Source organism: Drosophila hydei, unplaced genomic scaffold (assembly GCF_003285905.1).
Source record: "Drosophila hydei strain 15085-1641.00,03,60 unplaced genomic scaffold, DhydRS2 tig00000001-arrow-pilon, whole genome shotgun sequence".
Lineage (NCBI taxonomy): Eukaryota > Metazoa > Arthropoda > Insecta > Diptera > Drosophilidae > Drosophila > Drosophila hydei.
In genome coordinates this window covers 11,616,765-11,636,425 of record NW_022045643.1, presented here as the reverse complement: position 1 = coordinate 11,636,425, position 19,661 = coordinate 11,616,765, and the positions used below count along the sequence as shown (strand labels likewise).

The 19,661-nt window shown below is 40.9% G+C and overlaps 3 protein-coding genes across 6 annotated transcripts; 1 reads left to right on the top strand and 2 right to left on the bottom strand.

Moving 5' to 3' along the window:
- Positions 1-40: 40 nt before the first annotated feature.
- LOC111600933 (formin-like protein) lies at positions 41-16,716 on the bottom strand. Of its 4 annotated transcripts, none has more exons than XM_023317301.2 (9): positions 16,109-16,476; positions 8,256-8,339; positions 5,134-5,220; positions 2,931-4,601; positions 2,646-2,865; positions 2,292-2,584; positions 1,662-2,216; positions 1,484-1,603; positions 41-606 (listed from the first exon to the last, which is right to left on the bottom strand). In XM_023317301.2, exons 1-9 carry the CDS (start codon positions 16,397-16,399, stop codon positions 397-399), a joined length of 3,531 nt encoding a protein of 1,176 aa, XP_023173069.2. In that variant the 5' UTR covers positions 16,400-16,476; the 3' UTR covers positions 41-396. The 4 variants fall into 4 exon arrangements, with proteins under 4 accessions (XP_023173069.2, XP_023173071.2, XP_023173072.2 ...); XM_023317303.2 differs by having other exon boundaries at positions 397-636; positions 16,109-16,716; XM_023317304.2 differs by having other exon boundaries at positions 397-636; positions 2,931-4,574; positions 16,109-16,702.
- A 1,005-nt stretch (positions 16,717-17,721) lies between these two features.
- LOC111600923 lies at positions 17,722-18,286 on the top strand. The gene has a single exon (XM_023317287.2). The coding sequence runs from the start codon at positions 17,805-17,807 to the stop codon at positions 18,276-18,278; it is 474 nt and encodes a 157-aa protein (XP_023173055.2). The 5' UTR covers positions 17,722-17,804; the 3' UTR covers positions 18,279-18,286.
- A 41-nt stretch (positions 18,287-18,327) lies between these two features.
- Positions 18,328-19,578, bottom strand: LOC111600922 (RNA exonuclease 4). Its single transcript, XM_023317286.2, has 2 exons — positions 19,435-19,578; positions 18,328-19,376 (listed from the first exon to the last, which is right to left on the bottom strand). The coding sequence occupies exon 2, from the start codon at positions 19,189-19,191 to the stop codon at positions 18,367-18,369; it is 825 nt and encodes a 274-aa protein (XP_023173054.1). The 5' UTR covers positions 19,192-19,376; positions 19,435-19,578; the 3' UTR covers positions 18,328-18,366.
- Positions 19,579-19,661: the final 83 nt, after the last annotated feature.

Below are 19,661 nucleotides of genomic sequence, written 5' to 3'. Positions count from 1 at the left end.
AACTTATACCTAATGCAACCAAATATAAAATGCAATTTTATAAAATTTGGCGACAGAATATCTCAATAGCAAGAAAGAGATTCACAGAATAGGTACTGAACAAAGAGTACTGGAAAAATGTTAAATTTTGGTATTTTACGAAAATAAAAACGAAAAATATATATTTCAATGATAGCACAATGTTAAAAGCGGGGAATGTGTGTATTTCTGTAAATGTGTGTCTGTATGTGTCTGAGTGTCTCTGTCTAAACAATTGAATCGCCCAATCACATATTTTAGTTTCTTTATCTAAGACTTTCACACATTCGTTTTTCGATTAGTTTTTGAATTTTGATTTTTGCCTCTGCCCAGTTCTACAGCCAGCCAGCCAACTAACTAACTAACCAGCCAGTCAGTCTAGCAGTCCATTTCCTCTAGAGTGCGTGATAAACGATTATCGATGCGTCGGCGTTGGGAGCGTCTCACAGCATCTGCTCTTCGATATGGCTCGTTCTTGAGCCCCAGCAATATATCCTCGAGAGCTCCGTTGTAGACCTCGTCCTGTTGCAGCAGCTTCTTTTCGCGCACCGAATGCGTTTTGGTCTTCAGTTCATTGATGACGGCATCCTGCAAGGAGAGTGCGCAAGTTGTAGGCAACTGATTGACAACGTGCATTGAAAACAAAAGAGAAAAGTTTTCAGATTAGAAATTAACCAGCACCAACAGGAGTGACCAAAAGACTTAGCGTGGATTAGTTTCCAATTTTGCATTTAATACAAATTGAAGATTAGTAATATGCGAAAAGCATGTGCAATTTATTAACATGTTAAGAGCACACAATCTCATTTAATATTCTACAAAGAGAATGTTTAATTTTGAACATAATATATACACAAACAGATTTACTTGTATTAATCCGATTTATGAGATTTCTTTTCGAAATTGGATTAGCAGACAGCAACTAGGCAGGTATTAGACGCTAGGGATTACGGTGAGTGACAAGCCAAAGGTTAGGGACAATAAACACACGCGCCAAGCGACTTACACTAGGATATAACACAAACAACATCCGTCAAATGCTGCCCCAAAGTACTCGACTAGAAGCTAGTGGATGATGGTGGTGGTGGTTGTGGTGATGCTATTGGTGGTAGGTTGCTTGGGTTTAGGTCTAGGTTGCTGGCCCGATTCAAACCCGCGCCCCGCAGCCGCCCCGCCCCAAATGGTGTAATACTAGAATGTGTTAGCCAAATAACCAATACGTGCTAAGGTTGAGGATGTTGCCTTGGGTGTTATACTTTAAATAGTATTGTATGCAGTTAGGGAGACATGTCCACAGTGCTATGCTGCTTGGCAAAGTCAAGCAGGCAATGTATTTGCTGCATAAATCAAAAGCATAACAGGTTACATTTCCAAAACAGAACAGAATCAATCAAATGAATGACACAAACTTGAAGGAGTTGGCCGTCTTGGTGACTGATAAGTTTCCACTCAGCCGTCCACTCACCTGTTGCTTTTTTTGATTGAATTTGTTGCGCAGCATGACCTGATCACTCTCTTTTTTCGTTGCTGCCAAAGCGGCTGCCTGCTCCAGTCGTCGACGCTGCTCGTTCTCTTGATCAAGTTGCTACAAAAAAAATTTATAAATATGTATATATTTCTATATATATATTGAGCTTGCTTACTTTGAAGGCACGTGTGAAGCGCACTATCAACGCAAAGAATGCAGCCGCATCCGCATTTCGGGACGAGTCCCCAAAGTATTCCACACACTCCTTGAACGCATCCTGAGCCAACCGCAGATCGCTTTTAATCTTTTTCAGCTTGTCCTCAGAATTGTTCAGGAAGTCCCGCAATATGTGCGTCTGTGTGCCCTTAACACGCAACTCGACTTCCTTGCGCACCTGCTCCATGCCCTTATCTAGCTCCTGCACATCAGCCACAACGTTCTCCAATGCAACAGAGGCCGCTTTATCTGTGCCATATAGCTCGCATTCAAAGTTCAAAAGCTCCGGAAATTTGGCCCTTATCGTGGCTACAATGTAATGTAACAACGAAGACCGCTTATCAGTAGACTTTGTGTCTATCAATGTGTCCAGAGATTGCAGCTTAAAGCCATATGCCGGTCCACGCTTGTTGCTATTAAGATAGTTGCCAAACGCCAACACTATTTCCAGCACAGCTTTGAACTTGCGAGACTGCTTTAGGGAGTTTGAGGCACTGGCAATCGCTATAACTTGCTGTAAGAGAAAAGACGGAATGAGAAGGGAGAGGGTTAGCCTCTATCGCTGATAAGCAGCCATGCGAAATCTTACCGGACTAATGAGATGTACACTATCGACAAAATTGCCCATATAATTCATAATGGCTAGCTTGGAGGAGATGCGTTCAACGCGTGACAATTGCAACATGAATTTGTCTTCCTCGGTGAGCAACTGCTGATCCTTGCGTTCGATTATGAATTCCTTGTAGGCCTTAACCTCCGCATCAGTGGGTACCATCTTTTGCAGCAGCTCCACATTTTCCAGCGATAGCTTCTTCAAATCTAAACTATGTATGGCCGCAACAACATCGTCAATGGGCATGCCCAATTTACGACGAGAGATTGCTGCAAGTTAAGCGAACAAAAAGTTAAGCAAGAAAACGTTGCATATTTACAGGGTGTTTACCTATGTTTCTTAACCTCGTGTGTTCCAGCAGCGAAACATTATCGGGCTTTTTGAAACGTTTACTGGGATAGGATGAGAGCGAGCCATCCACCTCACTGCCATTGGTGCCATTGTGAAGACCACCACCAATGCCGATTTTGAAACGTTCTTCGAATTCGTTAAAGTCGATTTGCTTGAAGATCTTCTCGTCGTCCAGCTCATTGAATATGGTTCCACGAACCTGTTGCAAAAACGAATTTCAATTATCAAAGATGAAATCGTAGAGTGAATAAAACTGATTCTGACCTGGTTCGGCTTGAGCGCTATCCAGTTAAGCGTTGGCAGCTTATATTTGGTGGGCACCTTGCGCTTGATGGTCATTGCACCATCCGGAGCTGGCATGAAGCCAGCAACTGGTGGTGGTGGTGGCTGGAACGTGCTTAGCATATGGGGCGCATGAGGCGGGGAGGGAACTGTTGATGTAACGCTACCATTCGGACTGCACAGTGGACTCAGACCCTGCATCATGGGAGGCGGCGGCGGTGCAGGTGGCGCTGGAGGTGGCGGTGGTGGTGGTGCTGTTGTGGCTGGCATTGGTGGCGGCGGTGGAGGCGGCGGTGATACTGCGCCAGTCGCTGAGCCCGTCAGCAGACTGCCGTTCACCAAGGAACCATCACCGCTGGAAGCAGAGCGCGGCAGTGAACGAGAAAGTGTTTGCAGCTCCAGATTCTTATTGTGTAGCAGTGTATCACGTTTCTTGAGCTCCTGTTCATTCTGTTGCAGCATGCGTTGGAGCGCATTGAGCTGCTCCTCAGACTGTTGTCGCATCATGGCCAACTGTTCGCGCTCCGTTTTCAGCGTTTGGTTCTCCGTCTCCAGCTCGGCAAATTTGTATAAGAACTCGGAATTGCGATCTATTTCGCGCTCCAGCTGATCCTCTAGCTCCTGCACACGCTCCAATGCAGACGTTTTAGTTTCCGAATCCTCCATCAGTGCAGCCACATCAAAAACATTGTCCAAGTAGGCGGATATTTGCACCTTGAGTTCTTCAGACTCGGTTAGCCGTATGCGTTCTAGATACTTATCTAAGCCGAGAGCCGTAAACTCGTACTGCAAATGGACGCGGTAGTTCATGTCCTCGACGGAGTGAACCACAATGTTCATGAACTGCATACAGGCAACCATGAAATCAATATTAAAGGCCTCAAAATTCATGAAGTATTCCATGAGCGTCTGGAAGCGTCGCTGCTCTTGGCACACATCCTTGAAATTATCAAACGAACCCAATATGATCTCATGCCCCCCCTTGACCAGACAAATCGCCGCCAGCAGCTCCAGCACCAGCGCCTTGGTGCGCAACGACTTGTGAATCAGACTCAGAGCAATGCAGTTTATCGCCTCACGATGCTGGATGACCATATTGAAGCCATATTTGTTGTTCATAATTGCTCGCAGACACATGATGGAGACGTGTATATCATCTGTGGCAGCGCCCATATTCAGTTTGGCGATGTGACGCGAACGTCGCTTCAGGCTGGGACTGTCCAACACCTCGGAAATAGTGGGTCGCACAAAGCTATAGGAATGCGAATGAGTGCTATGGGTGCCAGTCTGCTGTCGGGAGCCGTCTAGCAGTAGAGAGCCGTTTGCCAGACTGGCATTGCCGCTAACACCGCCGGGACTCAACGAGCTGTTGTTCAACACCACCTCACTGGCATCGAGGCCGTTTATCAAATTCAAACGTTCCTCGGATGCACACAGAGCGCCCTGCAAACGCTGTTCGTGTCGCATCATCTGCAGCCGAAAGCTGAGATAATCAACGAGAGCATCTAGGCCCTGGTTGGTGTCGTCCAGAAACTCTTTGACCCATTCGATATGGTTGGTGCGCAGCGAGATCTCTAGATCCCGCAGCACCTGTGTGGACGTCGATTCCCCGACCATCTTACGTTTCTGACAAAGAAAGTAGAATAGGTAAAGCTGTAAGTGTAGAAAGAGAGAAAGAGACAGGGAAGGAGGAGTTCGTGTTGGAACATGGAGAAGGGATAATGAGCGCAGGACATAACAATTAATGATTGGATGATTCGATTGTTTATTGCAGGAACATGTCAAGTGCATTAGAAAAGGGAAAGATCGTGATAGGTTGGTTGTGCGTGTGTGTGTGTGTGTGTGTGTGTGTTTGGTGTTCGTGTGTGTTGTGAGTAGAGAAATTGAAATTTACACATTAATATTGGAGCAATAGATTCGTTTTATCATAATTTAGATAGTTTTCTATGTTTTTGTATCTGGGCTTGAATCGAATAAATAGTTAAAGCTGCTTCTCTGCGAGAGCAAGAGTCAGACAAACGCACCACACAGTGAACTACAGTGAGCTACAAAAGCACATGTACGAGTTACCAGAGCTACACAGGAAGAGCTGGAGCTCTTAAGGACAAGTGGGGTAGAGAGGGAGACACACAGTCGCTATAAAAGCTATACGCACCACCAACATTCAACACTTAAGCCAACTTACCCGATGACTGCGCGATGCCTTTGGATCCAAATATGTTCGCAGTTTGCTCAAATAATGGGAGGGTGGGTCCTTCGCCTGCACCATTTCCTGTAACCAAAAAAAAAAGCAGTTGGATTAGTAAAAACTATTTTCAAAATCTAATTCAAGCTTAAAGAAAAGACATCATTTATTCAGATCCGTTAACTGGCTTAAAAGCAGTTCAATTAAAGCCAGGAAACTCGATCTATTGAAGTAAGCGAGTTGCCCCTGCGAACTTCCTTCGCTTGCCTTAAAAGTTGTTAATATTGAATATATAATTAATATTTAAAATAAAGCGGAAGTAGCTGCTGATAAATGATCGAGATTGACTGCTGCAGTGATCAGCCCAAAACTTTCCCAATTATAGACTATCAATTAAACACGGTAACTGCCGCAATCCACAAGTCTATAAATTGTTGACTATCCAAAAATGTGCTGGACAGAGGCCAAATGGAAAATACCTCCTCCTCTCAAGCATTAACACTAACTTAGCGGCTTTTACTTTTGTTTTGCTTTGGGTGTTGTGTTGCGTTGTTGTTGCCTCTGCCAACTGCATATTTGTGTACCATGTTTACGGTAGAGCCCTGGTGCGCTCTCCCTCTTCCTGTCTCTCTCTCTCTCTCGCTCTCTGTCTAGCTCGATGTCTTCAACTCTTTGAAACGCACAAGACCACAGCGATCATATAAGCATCGATAGCTTGCCTAACTTTAAACATTTTTTTAAGCATGAAGCGTGGTATACTTGTTTTTGGCTTTTTACTATGCCAACAACATACCAAAACAACAACAACAACAACAACAAAATCAACGCATGACTACAACTAAAACTATGTGTGGGTTTTGGTGCTTTGCCCGTGCAACTCCACGGAGTATAAAAGAAAACCAGTTTCATTCTTTTCCTAGTCAAACTGCGACTGAGACGGCATAAATAGACAAAACCAAATATATATACAGATATCTATATATATAAATATCTGTGTATATGCATATATAGCTGCTCCTATACATATATTTAACCAGGTATCGGGCGTCCGAGCGGCTCCAGCGATTAAAAACTGCAATTTATCGCAGTCATAATAATTTGCATTTTGTCACTGCGAGTCGCTGAGAGCGTGGAGGTGCTGCGCCGAGCGGTGCTATGGTGTTTGAGTGGATCGGATTGCCATAGGTTGTGGGATTGGCTGTAGCAGCTGAAGTCCTCGCGACTCCATGTCCATTGTTTGTGGGCTGCGTTTTCATTCAAGAAGTTGGCTGAATTATGGAAAACAGGTCTGTTGGCATGCAGGCGGTTTAAAAGAAGAAAAAAGGCAAGACTGCGACGAGATCTTTGGATTTATTTATACCCTGTATTATACAGGAAAAGTAAGCCAAACGAGGTAGAATCGCATGTGTAGAAGATATGGCCATGGCTTGACTGATTTAGGAAACAAGATTTACAAAACGAATGCAGGAATTTGGCACAAGCTGCAAACCTTTAAGTTATGAAGTAGAGTTACAACAGCCTCATCTGCTCGTACTCCAAGGTCTTTGATGTTTTCTAATTTAAAAATGTCTCAAATATTTAGGCAGTTGTATCCTAATAGAATACTCGAAAGATCACAGCACGGAGTAACTGCTAGTCTGCACTCCTGACGAACGATAGTTGGTTTTATCGTGTTTACTCCAACGCCATTGGCGAATATTTTCTAGGCGCAGCTCTTGGAAATTCAGTGACCCAGTTTAATGCTCTGGCCAGAGCCTCTGTAGAACCAAGCTGAACAGAGAGCAAAAACCGAACCATGGCACGCTCTGTCGCACACGTTAATAGTTTCATCATAACTCCCCAAGCAGAGCACGCAATGTGGATTTGTGTGTAGACATGGGTCTATAACATATGTAGCCTTGTTCTGTGTGTGTGTGTGTGTGTGTGTATTGGGGAGCCCCCACACTGCCGCCCATTCGCGTTCTATGTGTGGCTTAATATAATACTCAAAAGTTATATATGGTTTATTTAATGCCCCAAAGCCCGACGACCATTGTTCAACGCCATTTGAATTCAACAAGCGCCGAAATCGTTTTGAAATTGGATTCATTTTGCACTTTTACAAGCTTCAAACGCGACAAGCGACATCAAAAAAAAAACAAGCGTCGAGCACGCACTGAATAATGATATATAATTTATATATATAGCAGATATATAATATATATATGTATATTTGAAGAAATACATATATATATATACATGCAGATGTATATCAAGTCAAAACACATGCCTAATATGAGGCTCAGCCGAGTTTAGCCGAGCTCGGAGCTTTACGAATTTAAAGATAAATTACACTCAGATATGAATATCAAGTGCTACGTAGTTCAGATGTCAGCTAGAGAGGGCCTTATAAATGATGATGCTTAAAAAGAGTTAATGGGTTTTTTGGAACAGGTTGACAGTTTCCAAGGTTAACGCACGACTTGGCCTCAAGGAATTGAGTTGTAAGTGGGTTCGCGACGTGAACCCAGTAACCGGCAAGCTAACCTTAAACCTACTTTAAATCATTTCGGAAATATCCATAAAGTAACTCTCTCTACTAATTCTTTTCAATAAACCCAATATAATATGACTATTTTTCTAGATTCAGAAAATCATTTCGTACGCATATTCCAGCTCCATTAAATCTTGTTTTGCTGGATCGAAATCGAATATAAACTCCCATATAAAGTAGACATTTAATAGCTTGCGGGGCGTTTCAAATTAGGTAGCTGTGAGCTACAATTACAGCGAATGACATTTGGCATAGTTAATTGGACCTGCGACATTGTCGAGTGGGTTTGAAAGGTCACAGTTCAAGACTAGAAACTGTTTTAGGCGTTGGCCTTCCGCGCTGCTGTTTTGTAGTCCAGGGGGCTGCGGCGGGACACTCGCGACCACTGACTACTGTCGTTCTACACATTTAATCTGCAAAAATTTGCGTTTGGCATAAACAGGAAGTTGCGGACCGAACGACGATGATAAACACGCAGCCATGTGGTCTAGCAGCGACACTGGGCATGGGGAGAGAAGGCGTGGCCGTCGGTTTAGGCTGTTTAGTCATGGCGAAGCACTTAAATTTTTAAATTATGGACTCAACTTACTTGATCGCATATCATGTCCCACTTCTTCTCGTCATCGTAATTGCGCAAGAGCTTTGCTTTGTCCGGCGGCAGATCCATCGAAGCCTGCACGATAGAAAGAGAAAAAATTTAAATAAACATGAGTAATTGCGATAACTATTAAAAGCCATTACCCAGTGGCCATAACTCTAAGCCCCTCAATAGTGAGCAGCAATATTTAAAGCTCAAATGCAAATAAAAATTGTAAATCTCAAGCGAATTGCATTGGAGTGACGAAAGCCTTTTGTGACTGTCTCTAATTCGATTTTAATTTCTGCTGATGCCATCAAAGAAACCAATTTAACAACTGATTTAAAGACTGATCAATGACAATTTGTCAAACAAAAGCGCTCAGCTCGTGATTTTGGTGAAGCAATCATGGGAAAGCCACGATTATTCTAGTCGGAATTACCTGAGCGCGTGTCGAACAGCTGTTTTGACATGTGCATTATTTTTTAGGTATATTTACATTAGACTGCAGCTCAGCCAACTTTCGAGATGAACTCAAAGTAACTCAATGAATGAATTGCAACAAGCGACCCACGTACACCTACATTTTTCTTCTGTTGTGAAGGAGCAGTTCATACATAGGAATAGATGGCCAATCCATCCGATATGCCCGATAAAGCCTGGGATATTAAGGCCTTATCAACACGAATATCATTTTAATTTGTCAAAATATATATTATGAAACTGCTATATAACTTATAAATACTTAGAAGAGAAACAGGTTTTAGCAATGGGTATTTAATGGGTCCTCCACTGATAATGTTCCAATAATGTTAGATCCTACAATATGACTTAGTTCTGCGAATCACGTATTGTAATGAATTTCTCTTTTTAATGAGTATACAAAATAATTATTTCATAGCCACCCAGTCAGTATTTACTGTGATCTCTCTTATCACGTTTACTGTGTTCTCTGACAAACAATCTTACTCGAGAGCAAACGATCTTACTTTTCAGTAGCATTGACACCTCAAATCTTTGACAGTTATGCCAACCAGCTACTAAAACACAAATGAAGTTTGCTGATTAAGTTAACCGCGAACGTATAAACAAAGAGGTTGCGGTTGCCCTAAGAGAGCGCAGAGATAAGGATTTGAAACTGAGATAAAGGAACTGCATCTTGTATACTGAAAAAGAGCAAAAAATGTCTGCTTTTTTATCTTGTTCCTAAGGACTGAGCAGATATTAGACAAAAGTTGAAGAACCTTCCAGACAAACACTTACAGACACAAATATTAGCTGAAATAGCTTTTGTTTATATTTTTCTAGATTTCACAGCTGCAACGCCTGTTGCCTTGTTGATCATAGGTAAACCCAGAAATTTCATGGCTAGACGACATAAAATTTACACCTGGCACCTGGCTGCACCTGTTAAACAGCAATGACAATAAAATAGAATTTGCCATACAGTGAGGACATTTGCATTGATGCCATAAAGTATCTGTGGCTTTGAATGCTTTTCTGACTCCGATTCACTCAACCAGAAACATCAATCAGCCCCACCACTTGCAGTCAAGTGTGATGCCATTGTACTTAAAAGTAAAAAGTGTATATTGTACATTTTCCATTTTACTGAGAATATCCCAACCATAATGAAATCAGCAAATACGTTTACGTGACTTCAATTGGGTGCAGCCGTAGCAAACTTCTAATTGGCGTGCCAACAGACAGCGCAGGAAAGGGTGTGGATGGTGTGTGTGTGTGTGTGAGAGAGAGAGAGAGTGTTAGTGTGTGTGTTTGTCAAGATGAAGAAGGCGTCATTTGGTCAGGACGTTGATCAGAGTAAAAAATATATATATATTCATATATGAATGACAAATTAGAAAAATCAATTTAATTCCAGTGAAATTCAAGCAACTGAAATAAAATTTCAATTGAATGGAAGAAGAACTCGAGCAGCTTATTTTTGTTTTTAAAGCAGAAATCCCTTGCCAACATATCTCTCAACAAAGAATTTATAAACTCTTCAGATTACTCAGTATTAAATCTGTTTGCCAACACGATTTGCGTATGCCATTTTTTAATGAATCATGCCGTGCGGTCGGTCTACTATATAGAAAAAGCAAATTGAAAAAGGAGAGCCAAAGTTCACGAATAGCAAATACTCTTTCATTTTCTTATTTTGAAAGAGAGAAGCTAAAAACAATTGTATAATAAATAAACTAATTAAATAATAAGCTTTATTATTATAATTACTATTCAGCCTATGCAAATGGGTTCATAGTTGCGTTTCAGTCCAAAGAAAAATACTTTCATTGTGCGCCTTGCTCTGACGCTTAGTCATATGTCACGAGCGTAGATCGGACTGTTCAAAAGGGGATTCCATAGTCGCCCATTATGCACACACGCACACAAGCGCAAACGCTCATTGAACACAATTTTAAAATGCGTATCCGGTACGACGGCTGGGCAGTTGGATTATTTTGTGTTGACGACTAATTTATATAGAAAAAATGCCGCTACTTATTTTTGCCTGCTCTGGCATAAATATTAAGCGACCCATGAGAGACAAAGAGAGAGCGAGACTCTGTCATTTATTATTCCGAAGTATACACAGTCGTATAGTTATATTGTTGGTTATTTAAAAAACGCGTCGAGGCAAATCACTCAGCGGCAAGAGACCGAGCGGAACAAAAAGTGTGGGGCAGAGGCAGCGGGGCTGCAGGCAAAAAGGTGACTGGGGCCTTTGGCAAGGGCAACAGGCAACGGGCAGCGGGCAACGCTCGCAGTTAGTAACAAAGCACACACACTCCCGCAGCACTCAATAATTACAATAATAATAACAATAAATAATCAATAAAACATTGCAATAATTTCCAGTTGCATTTTTCATTTACTCATTGCACGGCTGTGAAATGTTTATCAAATCAAATATTACATACAGCACGTTTCATAATGCATAAAATAAACATAAATAAACAAAATATAAGAGCAGAAAACAAAAAATAGCATGACAATGAAGTAATTGTTTAAGCTTAATTAACACACAGCTAAAAACTGGGAAGTCTCGTGTAAATTCATGTTATAATTGACTGTGAAAAAAACGAGATCATGCGAAAATTCACTTCATCAGCATCAGGTAACTGGTGAGCAAAAAAATAACAAAGACATAAAGAATACACAGCGATGCAATGATTAATTTATAATTTTATGTAATTCACAGCTGTTTCAAAGCCAGAAATACAAATAAATCTCTAATTCATAGCCTCTCTATGCGATTTTCATGAACACCGTTTACGAGACCGATGGGGAGCGAAATACAAGGCAACGAGTGTAAGACGGAGATAGAGAGACAAAGGGGGATGGTGAGAAATAGAGATATATATATAAATAAATTGAGAGAGAAAGAGAGAGATATATATATATAAAAAGAAATTGAGAGAGAGACTTATAGAGATTGAGAGAGTGCGAGAGACATATAAAGATTGAGAAAGGGACACATAAGCATTGGAGAGAGATAGACATATAGAGATTGACATATATGTACTTATATATCTAAAGATTTAGAGCATGGAGTATGAAATAAATTATAATAATTATATTAAAATTATGAGAGTGAGAGACAGCAGTGACTGGTGGCAAAAGTAAGGGATTGAAGACGAGGAAGAGACATTCAATTGACAATACAAAACAAAGAACGTGAACGTGGGTGGCAGAGCAGAAACAGGAAAGTAAATCGTCGATAAGTAACAAAGAAAAGTGGAAATAACACAAGGAACAAGCAGTTGTGTCAAACGCATATAAGAAACGAGAATCTGCCATTTTCACTAACATCTTGATATTTAGCCATACCAAGTTTGGCAGACCTAAAAATAACTAACAAAACATGAGCTGCATATAAAGTTGAAGAAAAAGCTTCGAATCGTATAATTTCTCCCTTTTGCTCGATACACACAAGCTACGAGCAAAGAATTGCTTCCAATCTTAAGTTCGCACACTTAGTCATAATTATGCGCGCTTTGCTGCAGATGCAGAACAAAGTGCATTGTAATTTATGTGTTCTACTTGGCCTATTTTGGATTGGTCTTACATCAGTTCACATCGAGTCTATGCGCGCTTACGGTTTTTCTGCGAACATAATAGCAGATGCATCTAGCCCCTCGTTTTGCCTGAAGACCACAAGAAGCGAATGCCCCCACAAGGGACCGCCAAGGAAGTGGCAGCGAAACGATAAGCCAATGCAAACTATAAATGCCTATATACACAGAGATATATACAAAATAGATAAATACACACAGAGAGTGTAAGTGTTGCGCTTTATTTTTTGCAGTCATTAGATAAAGCCCAGCAAATGGACAAGCGCTGACAAAGTCATCAAAGTGCTGAATGAATGTGACTGCTTATAAACAATGAGTATTAATTCAGCAAAAAGCAACATCTGTGCTTTTTGTCAGACTGCGGTTTGTCAGCCACTGAAAATGCCATTAGGGGAGCCGCTGAGTAAAATCCGTAATGGGTGTTATATATTCTAAACAAAGTTGATTTCGTCGGCTACTGAAACCGTTTTGATGATCATCACAATGATGATTATGCTGACGATAATGGCGGGCACGATTAAATGAGTGAAAGTCATTTGTGTCTCGCGTGAAAGCTTGTAAATTAATGAGGATTTTATGTGGTTAGTCTGACAACACCCACAGCAGCCGACACAAAGGCAGCACCACCAGCACCACAGACAGCCGGAGCCAATGCCAATGCATTAAGCCTATTAAGTTTTATGGATATTAAAATGCTATTACAAAAATTAACCAACTATTAATTATGATTAAGTCAACATAAACCAAAGGCACGGACCCCTACAGAAGGACGTTAGTGTCAAATCTATATCTATATCTTGTTCAATTACATGCATAGATTAAATTAAAAAGTTCATTTTCCAGTTGAAATAAAACTAAACATTTGTAAAAAACTTAAGATAAAATGAAATTACAAGCGGCCAAAATGAATCGGCTTTAACAACTTGATCGACTTTAAACCCATTAAATGAATCAATTCTGTGTTAATGTAAATGGTATATTACTTGCCACACTTAAAGACAATAGAATGCATCAGGTAATCATAAGGTAAAGTCTATCAAGCTGATGTTTCTTATAAAAGTAGCAAAAGGTTAAAGTAAATATGACTTATCCTTTAATGCAGAAAAGAAACTAAGTTAGGCAAGAGGAAAGAATCTTTTGCGTACAAATCAAATAAAGTTAATGCTGCCGCTCTGTGGACATTCCTGCATCTGTCTCCGAGAGACATTTGTTTGCTCAGCTTGAGGCTGGAGTCAATTTGATGAATGCATCTCATGAAATACAAAGTTCAATCAACCCGTGCGGCTAACCGGAAACATCTGCAGCACTACTGCAACCGATTAGACATAAAACGCAAATTATTAGCGGCAATGTTGGCAAAACTGAAACTATTTATAGCCATGAATCGGGCAAACAATTGCCTTCAATTGTGGGCGCTTGTTTGGCATGGACAGTGGCAAGGGCAAGAGAGAGCGAGAGCGAGAGAGAGACACACATACGCTGAAACAGAGCCAAAACGAGAGAGAAACAAAAGTAAACACAAATTAGCCTAAGCCTTTTCGAATGGCGAGACGAGGCCAAGCCAGATGAACGCTACCGAAATGACAAAACAAATTTATGGAGAATTATAAAAAACGTAAAGAAGAAAACAAAAACACAACAATATAAACAAAACGGTTAAACACTTCCAGTGCCAAAAAGGGGGTAAACAAAACAACCAGAATAACCAACAAGTGCTATCCATGGCAAATTGAACGTTTGTATACCCTTGAAGCAGGCCAACAACTGAACAATATAAAAGATCTATGGAAATCATTTAAAGCTAATTGCAACAATTGCGAAAAAATGCGAAAATTCAACAAAAGTCTTTCATTCATTTACGTGTTATATACTATATTATTAATATATATGATATACTATTATTATATTAATATTACTATTATTGCGCATAATATTAATATACATTAATATTTATTATATTTATAATAAATATATTACATAATTATTGAATCATTTTTTTTCAGCTTTTTATAAAAATATAAAAAATTTAAATGCAATTTTTTTATATTTATTTATAACTATACGCCAAATCATGACATTTGCGAAATTTATATTTAGAGATATTTCTATATATGTAATATGAGCAATTATGAATAGTCCAAAAATAAATATACAAAGACATATTTTTTTAGTCTATTTCAGAGATCTCACATACCACATTTGGTGTCTTTGCCGATTATAGAGATTATAGTCTTTCTATCTATTGCGTATTATACGAAATTAATAGGACATTTAATCAACTACAATTAATTCCTAAATTAATTCCACTGGAATTATTAGCCTAATAAATATGCTAAGATTCATGCGAATCAGTTAAGAAACATCAGTTTTCTCACTCGTAAGACGATCCCATAACGAGCATTAATTATTTACCTACATGCATAAATCACCTATATTTACATGTTGCATGCAACTTGACAAAACAATGATGCCCCCATGTAAGGGGTAACTAATAAAAGAACAAAAACAAAATATAAAGAAAAGAGAGCTCGTTCAGCGGCGTTTCATGTTACATCCACTGGGAACGATGGATGATAAGTGAGAATTCAAGCTGCGCATATAAAGATTTCGTGTTTTAGTATTTTTGTTCTCTCTCTCTACTTCAGCTTCTTTTTTCCAATACTCTCAATTTGGGTGCGAATGGCAGATAAGCTAAGCCGCAACGGCAGCCGAATGAGTCAGCAGTGGGAAAGAGAGCGGCGACAATCGATCAATTCGCTTTTAATTGCCATTTGCATGCGGCTGTGTTGGGGCTCGTGGCTAGGGGCGCTGGGGCTACAGATTCGGATTGGGTTTGAGATTGGGTCACACTCATTTCTTGGAGCACTCAAGTACTTTTTTATAGCAACAAATTTTATTTGATATTTTTTTCCTTTTTGGCAATATAAAAGCGCGCGCCCATTGTTTAATTAAGTTGACTTTGTAGCGCGGCTTGCTTCGAGGCAGCACTTCAGATGCATGACAAACAGAACAGAACCGAACGCCGACAGTGTGAGCGAGAGAGACGTGTATACACACATACATATATACATATGTATAAGCAGAACGCACACGAGACAATACACAGCTGAACTGCTGTGCGTGCCAAACGTACAGAAAGGCGCATGCATTTTCTAAGCATGCATGAGAATTGATCTTTTGTGGATCTTAAAACGGGAAGCAAATTGCCTGTGAATTATTGCTTTCGATCTAGACAAGTATAAAGCGTACTTTGTCAGGTACAGATAATTTTATTCCGTTTTCAGTTTCATGCACGTGCGAAAATCAGTCAAAAAACATATTCATAATCTTTGTTTGCCATGCCCTTAAAAAGGGTGTACACTGAAGTTCATATTCATAGTTTTCAGAAGTATTTTTAATTAAATCTAAAGCATATTTGCACATGATTCTGGACTATAAACATCTGTTTCATATAAGTTTATCCTATAAATCTTATAAGTTGCTCCCAATACATTTTTATTATTTTATATAAAATATAACTAAGTCTTTAGCTAAGTTGAGCTTGACTTCATTTAGTTATGACAAGTTCTAACCTGATTCCTAACTAAGCAAAAGTTCGACTGGGATTATCGAAACACACACACGCACACAATCACACACATGCGCGCATACAAAGCGCGATGAGCTCATCCAATCACATGTATGGAGAGTATGATAGAGCGAGCAAGGGTTGTGGGTGTTAGGATAAAAGATATAAGGATTAAATTGGTGTCCCCTTTAGCTACTCGGGAACAATATTGCGAAACTCACCAAGACTTTGGCAAATCGACGATCCAGCTCATCGGTGGTGGGCATAGGCTGCTGGCTGCGACTGCGCACACTCGGCTGCCTCACATGATGGTACTGGGAGCTGGAGCCGATGTCGTAGCGCAGATCCTGCTTTTGGAGCGTCGCATTGGGATGGCCATTTCGTTGCATGGAGTGTGTGTTCTGGTGTTGGTGCAAGGGCGGCTGCTGCTGATGTTGATGTTGACGTTGATGCTGTTCCTCCTCTCGATCCATGTCGGCGTTGGTGATATGACGAGATTTGACTGCGCCCATTATGGTTGCAAAGCGGCCGCTGCCCGCCGATGCAGCGCCAGTTGTTGCTGTTGTTATTGTGCTGCACCAGCCGCCGCCGCCGCCACCGCCGCCACCGCCTTCCCCACCGCCTCCACCGCCACCGTCGTCGCGGGCGTCGCCGGCCTCGATGCTCGCCGCAGTAAGCGCTGTGCTAAGGGACGTGGACACCGCGCCCCATACAGTGCGACAGAGAGCACGGGTGCGTTCGGGGCAACTTGATAGTTGCTCTTTGATTCCGTTGAAGATATCCAAAGCGATGTTTCTGCTTTGCCTGCGCTCGCCCTGCAGCCAGTGAATTTATTATTGTCTATGTATTTTTATCAACCGAAACAATTTTATACTTTCGTTTTTTTTAGTGTGTCTGTTTGTTGTTGTTTTGGGGCGTTTTTGTTGTTACTGTTGTTGTTTTCGTATTGAACTAAAGGCGAAAAAGTTGCTGTGTTAATTTTTTCTTCTTTCTTTTATTTGCAATGCAAGCACTTTTAACTGCAATATTAATTATATATGTTTGTATGTTTTACACACACACACGCACGCACACAAGCATATACACGCCCTAAAAGAATTTTGTTGGAAGCACAAATAATGACACCAAAGTGAGTAATGTGCTTGTTGTTGTTGCTGATGCGGCGGCTGCTGCCGCTGCTGCTTCTTCTTTATATGCAACTGAACAAACACATACACACGCCAACACACAAAACATGCACACACTCACACATATGCATTAAACACGAGCTCTCATACAATCATGCACACTCACATACTGCACACTCTCTTCCACTCACACACACTGAGGCACAGACAAAGCGCAGATTTCAATAGAACACTCCTGTAGGCGCTTAACTTTATAGCCTTGCTTTTAATTTGTACTCTAACCGGTTGTTCGCTCGAAATTTGAATTAAAAGCGTTTTTAATTTGAAATTTAATGTAGCATTTCAATTACTTAGGGCTTTGTACGCGAAATTCCACTGCAACTGTTTAAATGCAATTTACATGCGACGGCGCGACCACAACGACTTGCAACTTCGCTTGTCGAGTTTTCGAACGAGACTGTTAGTGTGACCGACCTTTTGGCAGCATTGAAATACCGAATGTTATGCTGTAAAAAATATACTAGCCTGCACGCTCTCCACTAGTGTCTATGAACACATTATTTTAAAAACAATTTATGACGAGCTGAACAAGTACAATTAAACAAATTTGTGATTAAATAAAAATAGCTACATAGTTTTCTATTTTTAGTCGTTTTATTTGAAAACTTCTGTCTGTTATTGGTAAGCCGTTATTGGTAAGCAATGCGATAAGTTAATCGATGTGCACCATCCCTGGTTAGAAGTCTAGTGGATCACCGAATTGTTTACAAACTCTTGATTTGCTTTAATAATGGGTACACCTCGTAAAAGTTTTAACTACTACGCGCCTTACTCGCAAAATGTGCGGCAATACCCATCGCAAAATACGGAGTACATGTCCCAGCACAACGGCGGCCAGCAAACGCCACAAAGATTCAATCAAAATACGCCGCACTTTTACCAAAATCGAACGCCGCAACAACAAAATATGAACTTCTATGAGGACAGACGAGGTTCCAATACAAACACGCCTCACTTCTACCAGAACAAAACACCTCACCAACAACAAGGAACACCTCGGAATTTTGGTCATCGCGGCAGCAGGCGTGGACAGCATCAAAACCAAAGACAATTTAATGACAGAGGAAATGCAAATGCATCCTCCCAGTACTTTCACAGCTCCATGCTAGAGGACCCGTGGCAGGAATTAGTTGAACGCCACAATGCAATACACGGCAGCATCTTAAGTGACCAGCAGAGTAGAGATAAAGCATTAGATGAATAGTTTAAGCTCAACACTTCTTATATTTACATTGTATTAATAAAATCAATTGACAATGACTTAATGCTAGTTTATTCGTATTATGTTGCTGTCATTTCTGTTGCTGACGCCGTTCTAGATATTTCTCCCAGTCAGGAGCAATTCGATTATAGATGCCCATGGCAGCGCGTGCATCTTCCACAGAGTTATGCTCGCCGGTCTGTATCTCCTGGCCAAGCACGGCCATAGTTAGACGCTTGAGGCTAGGTGTATGGCCATTCGAGACGAGTTTGCAGAGCGGCTTGTAGCGCGAGGTGTCACGAATGTGGGCCATGGGATGCTTAATGCTCAGCACGGCGAGATCATTGCGCAGGGCGTGGCCGACAAGTATTTTACCATGTAGAAGCTTGACCACCTCATCCTGCACAGCTTCAAACTCCTCGCCATTTTCGATGTCATGGGGCCGTATGCCCGAGACGCTTGTCCTATAATCTGTGACTAACTCGCGGGGCTTCACATGCTTGTCCAAAAGCACTTCACCCACTTTGTTCACAATGGAGACACGTGCCAGCATGTCATCCTGGCCATTGAAACCGACACCGACCATTTCGCAGTCCATGGCCAAGTACCGATTGCGCTGTGTCTTGCGTTTGAGACGCGCACGTGCCGATTTGGTTAAGACGGCATTTGCGTCCTCATCTCCAGCAGTTGTTGTCTGTTTTTGATTCTCGCTGCCAACTGCTGCTGCCGCTTGCCAATTAGAGCCGGCGGAACGTCTACTGATATTTGGTTGTTGTACCTGTAGGCTCTCCATTGAGACCTGCAGCTTCCGTTGTCCGGGAGAGTTCAAGCTTCTGTTTGTTTTGTTTTTTTGACTTATTGTTGTGTCGTTGCCGCGGGTCGGGTCGAATTGCTTTTGACGCTGTGCTGAAGACATCGAGGCAAAGAAAGATCTTTTACATTACTTGCTTCAATGGCGATATTCGTTTACCGTTTTAATTTCTAAAACTATCTGGAAATCTTCGCAATTCTGGTTCAAGTCGAAATTTCCAAAAATGTGTTTTTGTCAATCAGTTGCTCGGTGGAGGGCGACTTACAGAACAACAGCGTTACCTCTATGAACTTATCGAATAATTCAGCAACGGTTAAATCGAGTTCAACTCAATAACCTAATATTTACCAAATTGAATTTTAAATAAATGGTTTATATTAATTTAACGTCGGGTATGTTAAATAAGTTCTTTTAAGAGGCAGTTGCTTAAGTTTATTTAATAAAAGTAAATGTTTTGCGCATCGATATATAATGTTAAATCGTTATCGCTGTATGTCAGCTGTTGTAATTGCAAAACTCAAAAAACAAGGAAAACGGGGGAAGAATCAACAATACAGAAATGTGCTAAAAAATAG

Excerpts from the sequence above, each read along its gene's own strand:
- LOC111600922 (XM_023317286.2), bottom strand. The coding sequence starts at position 19,191 with ATGTCTTCAGCACAGCGTCAAAAGCAATTCGACCCGACCCGCGGCAAC.
- LOC111600933 (XM_023317303.2), bottom strand. The coding sequence starts at position 16,399 with ATGGGCGCAGTCAAATCTCGTCATATCACCAACGCCGACATGGATCGA. Across the intron at positions 2,866-2,930 it reads TAGCGCTCAAGCCGAACCAG|GTTCGTGGAACCATATTCAA; the intron begins GTCAGAATCAGT and ends TTTTTGCAACAG. Across the intron at positions 637-1,483 it reads TCAATCAAAAAAAGCAACAG|TTGCCTACAACTTGCGCACT; the intron begins GTGAGTGGACGG and ends GTTGTCAATCAG.
- LOC111600923 (XM_023317287.2), top strand. The coding sequence starts at position 17,805 with ATGGGTACACCTCGTAAAAGTTTTAACTACTACGCGCCTTACTCGCAA.